This window comes from Fundulus heteroclitus, chromosome 21 (assembly GCF_011125445.2).
Source record: "Fundulus heteroclitus isolate FHET01 chromosome 21, MU-UCD_Fhet_4.1, whole genome shotgun sequence".
NCBI classification, from domain to species: domain Eukaryota; kingdom Metazoa; phylum Chordata; class Actinopteri; order Cyprinodontiformes; family Fundulidae; genus Fundulus; species Fundulus heteroclitus.
In genome coordinates, this window is record NC_046381.1 from 17,974,986 (window position 1) to 17,987,154 (window position 12,169).

A 12,169-nucleotide genomic window follows, 5' to 3' on the forward strand; every position below is an offset into this window, starting at 1 on the left:
TTGGTGCAGTGGTTAGCGGCATTACCTTGCAGCAAGAAAGTTGTTGGTTTAAATCCCAGCTTGGCCCCTTTCAGGGGCTATATTATATATAACATATATATTGAGTGGCAAATCCTTGTCATGAAATCATAAAACAAATATTGAAAAGATTTAAACAAACCTATAGATTTGTGCAGATTTAAATATAAAATGTTTATGTTGACTAAAGTATTGTTTCCAAAGATAGTTTGATGATTATTTTCAAATTGATTAAATCTCTTTAGAATAGTCATTGGTGGATTGGTATGCAGGAACCCCCAAACACTTAACCATTTGAAGAAAGCTACACATTTAGCTTTTGAAGAACATCATTCTGACTGTATATGTACTGGCTTTCATAGTCGCACACACATAGGCTAAGATCTATGTAAAAAAAAATAAACAAAATCAAACCTTAGATGAGAAAAATATAATGCTGACTAAGAAGAGGCAGAACTTTTTATTTTATTTAAATGGCCCATGTTTGCTCTTGAGCAGATGTAAGAAAAGAAAATGCCTATCCCCAAATCAAACATTATCTATTATTGTTTTTGTCTATGTGTTTTCAATCTTCTGTTGTAAAGCACTTTGTGATTTTTATCTTGAGAGATGCTATATATATATATATATATATATATATATATATATATATATATATATATATATATATATATATATAGTTTTACTCACTCAAACATAGTAGTGTGCAACCCCATCTTTACATATTTCACTGGTGTAAGTTATCCAAATACTTCTCCTATTCATAAAAATACATAATATATATATATATATTTTTATTATACCATTTAAGGATGCCAGAATTCATTTAGGAGTGAGGACATTTTGGTTCTTTACAAATAGGTTTTCTTACGCATTGTGCACTTTGCTGTTTTATTATCTATAAAATTACTCATTTCATGCAATAAAAATGAACACCCACACCTCTCTATTTCTCCTCTTCTGCTATCTCCTCAGATCCAGACTTTGCTGACTTGGGAGTACCCCCACCTCTGCCCTGTAGGTATACTCCCTCAATCTCTGTTTTTACTGCTGTTTTTTTGTTGTTCTTTCTTTTGTTCTGGCTCACTTCTGATTATATTATTGTATTTCTATTGCATTATGAGGCCTCTAATGTCTTTGTACAAACTTCATACTTTGCTAATGTTTGCATATGTGCCTGTGATATTTTATAAGGCCACATAATTTATTTCTTATGGTCCTAGAATAGACAAAATATCTAGGCTACTTTGCTTATTAGTCGAATTAGAGTAAATAACTACGTATACCCTTGCTGCTTACATAGGATTTAAGAGGAATATTTGCAGGTCTGGAGCAGACAGGTGTGCATAGGGTCAGGACAATAACAGGGGATATATAAGTCAAATTCCAGTTAATTTAAAGTCTAACATCCTACAGTTAAAAAATCACAAATTTGAAACATTTAGGAATTATCCCAATCTCTCCAGAAGTGAATATTCCCATAAATTCAGCCTAAGACCATACGGTGTAATGGTCCGAGACATTGCATAAAATCATAGAGCTACATTTAAGACACTACTGGCCTCAGTTAATACGGTAACTAAAATAATGTAAAGTAATAGTAACAGTACAATTAGGAAAAGACTGAACAAGTACGGCTTCTTGTGATTGACACCAGGAAAAAGACTCTTCGTTCTAAGATATGCTATTCTGGCGTGTGTTTGTAAAGGTAAATCTGAGCAAACTATAATATTTCTGGACCAATACTCTTTGGACTGATCAGCCCAGAGTAGAGATGTCCGGCCATAATGCACTATATGGCAACAGAGCAATACACTTTATTCAGGGTATCTACAAATAGCTATAAACTGCTGTGAAGGCAATTTTTCAAAAACTGCTGCAACTCTGAGGTCAGTGATGGGCAAATGAAAAACTAGAAATGGTGTCACATTCGTGTTTGTGCTGACACTAGAATTTTGTCATACTGTTACCAATGAGCTGCCGCGTGTTGGCATTAACTTCCTGAATTTATATCAGGACCTTAATACTGAAAGTGTATTCACTTGTTGAACCTGTGTAAATGGTAAATTGGCCCAAAAATACTCAAAGAAGAACAGGTCACTTTGTTTATTGTTGATAAATGTTCCTGATGGGGTTGTGACTGAAAAAAAGAACAGCAAAATAACAAAGCTAAAACCTAAAAAAGGTTCACTACACCAGGCAGTCTCTTAACGAGTAAATATAGGGTTCCAAAATAAAAATAAAGAAACTGTAGTAAAACAACATTAGGTGCTTGCATAGGCAGCAAGGACTTCTGTATACCCGAATGTCATTATGTTTTTATCTTTGGCTACTATATTGTTTGTAATGGAGCTGTATAAATAAAGATTCATATACCGATTAGTAATAATTTAATGCTCAACAGTATGTAAAATAAAAAAAATAATAATAACACCACCCAACTCTCTTGCAAAACTTCAGGTTTGATGAAAACCAAGCACAGCAAAAGCACAATCGTTAAGCCCGATGGTGGAGGGCGAGGATTTGGGCTCGATATGCAGCCACAGAACATGGACACCTTTCTATCATTTATGCAACCACAAACTGCAACGTATTCCAGAGTATTTTAGAATCATACGTGAGGCCAACTATGCAACAGCTGAAGCTGGGTGGAACTGGGTGCATCCACAGGACAAGGATTTTTTAAGCCCACCAGAAAATCTATTAGAGAATGGCTGGAAAAGGATAAAAACAAGGTGTTGCAATATTAAAACCTTATCCTGTGTTAAATTGCTGTGGTGGAACCTTAATAGAGGTTTATTTCAGTGAGTACTCGCAAGCCTCAGATGACGTTATGCCAATTGTAAGATCACTCCGCCCACACGGATGTGTATCCCAGGCGGCTCTAACCCCCGGCAAACAAAGACGATGTGATGGCGGTGATAGTGAAGCTCACGGTGTTAAAAGAGGCATTTTTGGCTTATCTACCAACATTAAAGGAAAAAAAAACATGGAAGAAATTTCCAAACGAGGTGTAAATCATGTCAGTGAAGTTATTTCAAGGTAACCACGGACAAATCGATGTTGAAGCCCAAGTTAAAATAGCAAACTTAAAACCACCTTAAAGTACATAATATGCCTTAAAATATGTTTCCATGCTGCCATCAAGATTTCCATGGCAAGAATGTATAGTGAAATTCTGTATTAGGAGTGCAAAGTTTTCTTTACATGTTAAACGCTTTGTGCAAAATCCGAGTCCTGATAACTGATCATAGATGACAATGAAAAACTCAGGCAAGCAGAAGTTGCGACGCACAGATACTCAAAACACATGAAACACCGCAGAACTAGAGTCAAGCATTGCCATTTAGTTCAACCATTAACCATACGTTTATGAACAAAGATGGAATTACCTTCATACTGACAAATATGCGGCGATTCCCTGTCGATCACTGTTATGTTCAGCATTCAATCAGGTCGGTCGGCTGCATTTGCATCTTTTACATTTTACTAGACTCCTTTTAGGTTTTGGGAAAGGAATAAACTCCCTCTAACCGTTCGGGGTAACGCGTGTCTGAATCATACTTTCCCTGCTGACAATGTTTAATCATTTAATCATATATTTAAATGCAACATACTGGGATCTTGTCAGAGGTTAAGAGGGAGCAGCTTCTGTAGGTATGGGGCGTTTAGCGTTGGGACAAATTGTCATCGCCAGTTATTACCGAGCCTCCGAGACCGATTGACATGCGGCGTCACGTCAATTAAATGAAACAACATTACAAAGAAAACGGCCCAAAATTCCTCTGCAGCAATCTGAGAAACTCATAATCAAACAGGAAATTACTAATTTAAGGTTTTATTGATTCATGTGCTGTGCTTTGCTTCCCCAATGACTTTTATTTATCTTTCTGTATGTGTTTATGCATATACCTGTCTTGCAGCATGTCAGTATGACATGGTTGGTCCGGAAGGTATCGTTGAGTCTCATCAGATCACCAGAGACGGGAAAGCCGGTGCCGCCGAGGCTGTCGACTGTAAATGGTACATCCGCGCTCCGCCCCGTTCCAAGGTCAGTGACATAAACGGCTCTTTATTCAGCTGGAAATCTGATGTCAGCTCGTTGACATTATTCAGTGTCTCCCCAGACAACGCAGAAGCATCGTGTGTTGCTTCTGAAGATTTTGGTCGCTGCGGGGTGAGAACACGCTCCACCGCAAGGGTCTGAAAGATAGACGGGGCAGAGGGGCCAAGCGCTCATTTTTCTAATCGAAGCAGCGTTGCCAAGAGGAACAAAGCGATGAAAGGATGTGCAGAGAGAGGGAGAAGAAGACTTGTTGGACCAGACACAGGGAGACAGGGCGATTTAGCACCGATGAAATAGTGTTACGACGCGGTTTTACCCTTGAGCTGAGGCGCCCCATATTTGTTTTCTATGCTAGTGTAGGAGACGCCACCCTGCATGCATAAAAAAAAGCACAGATATGCACAGACACTCGTAAACATGCACAACTTCACTCCAGCCGCTAATGCACTGTAGACTCACTTGCTTATCTTCGGGAGGTACCTGTGCTGCATTAATGCTAAAGGATTAAAAGTCTCCTGAGCCCGGAGCGTCGAAGCTGGAAAAGAACACATTTTACAAAGGCTGCACCCTGGTTACACTGATCCGCCATAACATTATGACCACCGAGCCCAAGCCTGCTCTTGAACGCTGCAGAATTCATTATTTAGTTTAGGTTTTTACACTTTGAAAATATTTTCCTGTTGGTTAGATAGTGTTTGGTTTTTGCTGCATTTGTTTATATTAATATTTTGTTAGTATATGCTTTTGTTTTGTTTTGTCTTCAGTCGTAGCCTTGTTTTAAGAACTAATAAGCAGAGGAAGGGTTTAAAAGGTATTGCTGTGAGTCATCTGTGCATCCAGTGAATGATTACGCTGCTTCACTCAGGCCTTTCTCCTACTGTCATCCTACTACATAAAGACAAGCAATTTAGATAATAAAAAATGAATGATTCTCAGTTTAAGTAATGGCCTATTCTAATTTTCATCTCTGCCTCTCAGAAAAGAGAGTAGCCTCCTGCTCTTTTATGTACCAACCTCTTCTGATGCAGACATACGCTGGTTATGATATGGCTGGCTGATAACAATGGTACGACTGTGATTCATGGCCGCAGCAGCTGTTCTTATCTGGCAAACCTCTTCGGGGTTGCATATTTCCCACTAATGCCTTTGTTTCCCTCCGAAATGCTCTTCCGATTCAGCTGCTTTATAAGTCACGCGAGCTATAAGATCGCACCATCCACCTTTCAGACTTTTTCCGAATCATCAGAAGCCATTTGGGAGACAGACGATAAGTAAGAGGAAACAGAGGGAGGTGGAGGGATGCATGGCCCAGATCAATGCAACACTTTCCTCTTTTTTTTTTTTTTTTTTTTTTTTTGTAATTCTGCATGCATTTCTTACCTACACCGGTACAATGCAATATTTGCATGCATGCCAAAAAGTGAGAATCAATATTAAAATCTTCAAATGTGAGCAGTGAAAAACAAATATAATGCTACTATTGCAAAGTGATCTTTTTCACTCAGTTCAAGCCAGTTTTAAATTTTGCCCTGCAGAATTGCATCACAGGGCAAGTCGATGGCCAAAGGTTTCTAACCCCTGGTACGGATAGGAATGAAACCAAGTACATTTTTGCACGATTCAATGTGTACCGCTGCAAAGACTTCAACTTTTCTCTCATGAAACATATACAACTTCTGTTGGTGTTTCTGCCAAAGAGTGCAGACGCATCCTCGTGTTACCGCAGTGAGGGGAACACAGTGCGTGCTCCCTCCCTTGCTTTAAATGCTGCATACGTGTTGTTGTGCCGTAATCTGGGAAAATCGTTCATTCCCCCTATGCTCTTACAGTACTGCACTGTTGCCAGCATGCCAGAAACAGTGGAGAGATAATGACATCCTATGCCAGAGGCTCTAATTAGACTGCACCGGAGGACTCCAGAGAGAAGGCAGGAAAAACGGGGTGCAGAAAAGGAAGGGGGGGGGGGGCAGGGTGCTTAATAATGCATTTTATCTAAGGTCTAAATGTATAAGGCACGGAGATTAAGGGTGGATGGCAGATGGCAAGGAGACAGAGAGAGAAAGAGTGATGGTAAGGGTAGGCACACCTGCAGGAAGCAGTAATGGCCATGTGTTGTTGCCAGAAGTGACAGCAATGCACCACTTTTAATGATGATGTTAAAACTTTACATCAGCATGTGTCATCTGAGCGTCAGCCTTTCCTTTAAAGAGAATTTGTAGCATCCACGGGGGGGAACAAAATTGTTCAAATAAATGTCAGATTGCAAATACATGTCTGTCAGTTGGATGTGTTTTTTTTTTTTTTCCCCTGCAACATTTGTGCCTCTTGTTATTTCTGTTTAGACAGTTTCACTATGTTACATGTTTGCCCTGTCTATGTTTTTCCCTGTATAGATGTCCGGACTTTCCCACACCTACTGTGCGTTGTTTATGAAGACGAGGATCAAAATGTGAACGGTCATTTTGACTTTAATGAGCAGCTTACTCTGTTCTAGGCACCTTTTAGACACAGAGAGAACATTGTCTTCTTCAGTCAGTGACTGAGTCTTCACCGTTATTAGATATTATTATCAAGGAAGCAGCAGTACCTTTTTTTTCTCTCCTGGAGCAAATTATTTGGCTTTATAAATAGTGATTATGTCTTTCTTTTTGTGTTTGCCATCTGACCTCGGATTAATTTTTTTTCAGCCGTTTAGAGTTTGTCAAAGGAGCTGCTAAAAAGTAACATCAAAATCTTTCATTTGTGTTTAGCTTTTAGTTTCTGTGTATCTGTATATCTATGGTAATTTTGATTTAAAATCTTGGACGGGTAACATTGATCAAGGTTCCACTGATATTTTGGACACTTTTTTAAGCTCAATCATATAGCAGCTGTAGATGTGTGTAGATAGGAGCCTGCTCAGTTACCATATTTGCTTTCTGATAGGCCAAAGCAAAAAGGAGCAAGGCATGACTTTGTGTTTTCACCAATATCCAGTATTATGTTTCAACGAGAGATAAGTTTTTATTATCTACAAATGATAGTTTCAATGATGAATGTCGTGGCAAAAATGAGTATTAAACAGCCTAAAGCAGGCGAGCAAACCCTTTATTGTCTTTTATTCACCTGCATACAGGGAGAGGTGCATGCATTTGTGCATCTGAGAGCCTTTTGAGCCTTACAGAGAAGAGGAGAGGTGTTTTGCTTCTTTGTTTCTCTAATGCACCTGGAGCTCATTAGGATCAAGTTGTCCTCCTAGCCTAAATACCAAATCTTCTTTCGTAACCTCCGGGTCAAGAATGCTCATCCTTCCCATAACAGGCTACAAAACAATAAAACGTCTACACATAATGAAATCCCCTTCAACCGTCCGTTCGTAGGGAAACACAAATAATAGCTGTGTATTACATTTTCCTATGACATAAATTATTAACCTACTTTTACAAGGAAATTAAGATTATTATTTTTTTGCTCACAATTGGCTGTTTTAAAATGAGAAGAACATAGAATGCATTTATACAGTTAAGATCAGACCGTTATATACACTGTATAAAAAGACATATAGTCTTTTTGTATGCCTGTAGGCCATTAAATCACATGAAACAATTACTGGTTTGGCTGCGTTAGAATTACCCAAATTATTTCTATTTAGTAACCAAATTAGATTAGGATTGAGAAGGGACATTTTTAGAGCATTATTGGAAAACAATGAACCTAATTATTTTTTATCACTGTCACAAAATATAATTGAATATTTTTTTGTTATTACTATAAAATATAACTTGTATTAATATAACATATTGATATGACAAAACTGAACTTTGAGGCTCCTCCCCTGGCTGTCTTACAGGGCAATCAAATGCATTCTCCCCAGGTCCGTTCTGGACTTGTCTCAGTAGTAATGATTGATTGAGTCATACAACTCAGACAGACCGCAGACCACTGTCATCAGCTTTTATTCCACGTTGAATGCATAGTTGTGTAACGAGATGGGGAAATCTAAAGAAACCTGCCAGGACATCAGGAAGAGAGTTGTGGAAGTCCACAAGTCTAAGCCAATGTACAATGTACAGATGCTTAAAAGCACCATCTGCATTTGTTCGATTATTTTCAAGTATAAACTGCATGGTGATGTCCAGCCATCATACTGTTCAGGATTGGGTTCTGTGTCTCAGACGTGAATGTGCAATGGCACAAAATATGTGCATCATCACTATATCAAAACCAAAATACCCATAAAGATTCTGCCTGAAGCTGGGACGAGAATGTCAATATCCACTGCTGAATAATCCATATGGGCTGAAAGGCCACTCATCTAGGTGGAAGCCATTACTAAAACAGCAACATAAAAGGGAGACAGTTTTTAAATGCCCTGAAGTACAAAGACTGCGTTTTTGAAAGATATGTCCAGTGGTCTGATGAAACTAAAACATAAAGGTTAGCCATCATTACAATCATCATGCATCATGCAGCTATTTACTTTATCCTTCTTTAACAAGCTTAAATAACAATTTCCTAGTTAGAACCTGAAATGAGCCACACTCAGATTAAGGTGAATCACATTTTCATGTCCTGACTGATGTAAAAATGTGTTTTTTTTATCTGGTAAATTCATAAATACAGAAAAACAACTTTAGAAGGCAGTGTTGTCAAATGATGCTGACCAGGAAATATAAAAAGTTAAAAGTCCTAAGGTTTAAAATGCGGAGGGGAAAAAAAGGGCTGAATCAAGATAAGCACATATGGAGTTGGAGTTATCAACAATTCGATTAGCTTTTGTTTGTTTTTCTTGGTAGTCCAGACAAATGAGCTACAGTGGAGCTTGGCGCAGAGTAACTTTGATTTGCAGGGTCCGATCATAAATCAAAGCCTGAGAAATAGAAATGTTGATATGCTTTTTTTAAAATCTGCCTCGCAAGATGACATATTTGTGAAGATAGTTGTTCCTTGGGACAATAGTCTCAGAAAGCACCCACCTGTCATCTGCAACACTACTGGTGTCAAGCCTCTATCTACACACTGCTATAATGGGCAATATTATACTCTTTAGCTAATTAGTTATAGTCTAAAATAATTGGCAGTCGTTCTGTAGACTTTGTGGATCTTTGGTTTTAATGTGCTCCACCTAATGAATCTTCCTCAGGAAAACAAAACTTGCCATGATCACATTGTTTAGTTTCCTCTAGAAGGTCAGATATTTGTGATGTTTTAGGGGTTTTCATCAAACAAATACAACATGTGAAAAACAGGACAAAAAGATGTCTTAGTCTAAGAGCACTTTATAGGATGAGTCCTAGTTCTGTGTTGCACTGCCCATTGTTGCATTTTATTAATTTTACTTTATTTGTTTTCTCATTGTAAACCGGCTTAAAATCTGTTGTCTTTGGTCATCTTCCTCCTTGATAAGTACAACTTGAGTATATGCACCATTATTGATACAAAATTTTACAGGATTTTAATTTATCCTCCTACGTATTATAATTGTTTTCAAAACATTAATATTGCTAAGTTATTTTGAAAATAGAGAGAAACACACAAATCCTGTATAATTACTTGGGGGTTGGGTGAGAGGCACCACACAGTATTAGTGTTCAAGGCCTCCAAATGGCTAGCACCGCCCCTGATCTTACCGATGCAGCAGGTTCCCTGTTGTATGGCAGCTGAGTGCTTCCTGCCTCACCCTGCTAATTATTCTCCCAGGGCTCTCTGTCCTCACCTGTCTTCTGCCTCATTTCTCCACATTCTCATTCTTTACTTTCTCCGTTTCTCTGCTGATCTCTTGTTGCTGTAGTCCTGCTCCTCTTCTGCCAATATTTTTTTTTGTTTACCGTCGCTTCTCTTCATAGTTTGCTTTCCTTGCCCTGTTTGTCATATTTTGGAAGTTTTCTTAATTTCATCAAAATTATTCACCACCATCAAGCTCTGTGTATTGGTCCTCCTTCAAAGATTCAAAGATTTTTTATTGTCTTACTGTGGTGAAATTTATTTTTAGCCACTCTGGTTCACATTACACATAATAAAGGCAAAGAGACAAACAAACAAACAAACAGGCAATGAAAAAGGGTTACAGTGGGATTTTTTTTCTTTTTTTTTCTTGTTGCACTCAAGAGAGATTAAAAAATAAAAGGACCACTTCATGTCAGTGAGAGACCAACACAAAGAGTGTACATTTCAAAAATATTTAACTTGTGTATGCTTTATACAACTGCATTTCATTGCAGCTGCAGCTGCATGTATTTTGAGCTCTCTAGCTGCTTTGCACGTCTAGACAGTGAAGGGTTTGCCCATTATTTTTTACTAAATCAAAATCATTCAAGCTCAGTCAGATTGCATGACCAGGAAGTCTTGCCACAGGTTGTTGATAGATTTATGTCTCGATTATGACTAGGCCATTCTATGGATGGATATTTTGATCTGAACTATTCCATTGTAGCTCTGGCTGTATGCTTAGAGTTGTTATCCTGCAGGAAGGTGAATCCCCATTAGAGCCTCAGGTGTTTTTCATGGATTAACTTGTATTCGGCGCCACCCACTCTGTTCAGCTTCACTGTCACCGCTGAAGGAACGTATCCCCATGCCATGGTGCTGCCACCCCTACATTTCACCACAGGGATGGTGAGTTCAAAGTGAAGGGCAGTGTTAGTTTTCTGCAACACATAATGCTTTGGACGCAACCCAAAGGATCAATAATGTTGCTTTATTGTTGGGGCTTTCTTTAAACAATTTCCCTTTTTTTGCCACTCCATCATGAAGGTCAGATGTGTGAAGGGAATGATTCATAGTTGTCTTATTGACAGATTCCTCAAACTTGAAGCGTGGGTATTTGCTGCTCTTCCAGAGTTACCAAAGGTCTCTTGGCTTGTTCTCTGATTAATGTTCTTTTTTGCTGGCTCGTCAGTTTAGACTGGCAGCCATATGTTGGTAAGTTTGCAGTTATGTTGTGCTATTTCCGTTTTCAGACATGCAAATGTATAAATGATGAGATTTTTTATTTTTTTTATTCTCCACAACTTTATCTCTGGCTGAATTGGTGTGTTCCTTGGTCTTCATAATGCTGATTCTTCACTAATGCTCTCCAACAAACCTCTAAGGCCTTTTTAGAGCAGCTGTGGTCCACTCAGGTAGACCCTAATTAGGAATTAGTTACACTGGATTTTATTTAGGGGTATCAGAATAAATAAGGCTTGACACAAGTGTTTCATTTACGTTTTGAAAAAGACATAATTTTTCTTCCACTTTGTAATTATTGTCCACTTTCTATTGATTTGTCACATAAGACAAATGTAACTATTTTGAAATTGGTGGTTGTACTGTCACAAAATAAGTTCAAGCTGTGGGATTACATTTGCAAGGCACTGTACACATTTCTATTGGGGTACAAGGAAGTGTACTCGAGTGAGTAGATGTGAGAACAGAGAAGCTTATGCTGACCATTTTTGGCTCGATGAAAGCTTATTGACCCTGATATTAGACCCCAGGGGAAGTATTTAGCTTGCTTTTGTGCTCCGATGCATTACATTTGTCATGTTGTCATTGCAGAGTCCATTATCTTGGCCGGTCTGCAGCTTTTGTCTTTGGGCATTTAAAAGTGTCACATTTCTCTGTCACACTTAGAAAGCTGTCCGTTTATTTATGATGGAAAGGGCGGCGAACAACAGACCAAAACACTGGCTCTGATGTTTCCAATCTCAGCTTGATGAACAAATAACAGGCATTGATGCCGTCAGGAAGCGTAGAAGAACTACTGTAAGAATGTTAATGTGTGTTATTTAGGCGTCTTATGTTAGAAGCTATAAACCGAAGCTCGCTTGATGATTACACAGAATTAAGTTTCTGACGAAGTATAACGTTTGAGGTGCAAAAATAGTTTGCATTTTGCCAAAATATGGTGTCATTATTCTTTTTTTACGGTTAAAGCTGTGGCAAAATAGGGAGGGACATTTTAACAAGGTTGTATTGTTTGTGTAACTATTACAATGGAAGATAGATTATGAATATAAGCCTAATACATTGTCTGTCTACGAGTCATTTTATAAATATATTATCATTTCTCCTTGCAACAGTCTCTCTGTCTTACTTCATTTAGGGGATGCTTTATCATCAGGG

General features: G+C 38.3%; 1 protein-coding gene across 1 annotated transcript in view; it reads left to right on the forward strand.

Moving 5' to 3' along the window:
• The first annotated feature begins 994 nt into the window (after nt 1-994).
• The window catches only part of neto1l (neuropilin (NRP) and tolloid (TLL)-like 1, like), a 52,647-nt gene continuing 41,472 nt past the window's right edge, over nt 995-12,169 (forward strand). Inside the window, exons 1-2 of the mRNA XM_036124920.1 lie at nt 995-1,035; nt 3,942-4,069. Coding sequence (XP_035980813.1) covers nt 3,956-4,069 — 114 coding nt within the window. The 5' untranslated portion in view covers nt 995-1,035; nt 3,942-3,955. The remainder of the gene's footprint in view (nt 1,036-3,941; nt 4,070-12,169) is intronic.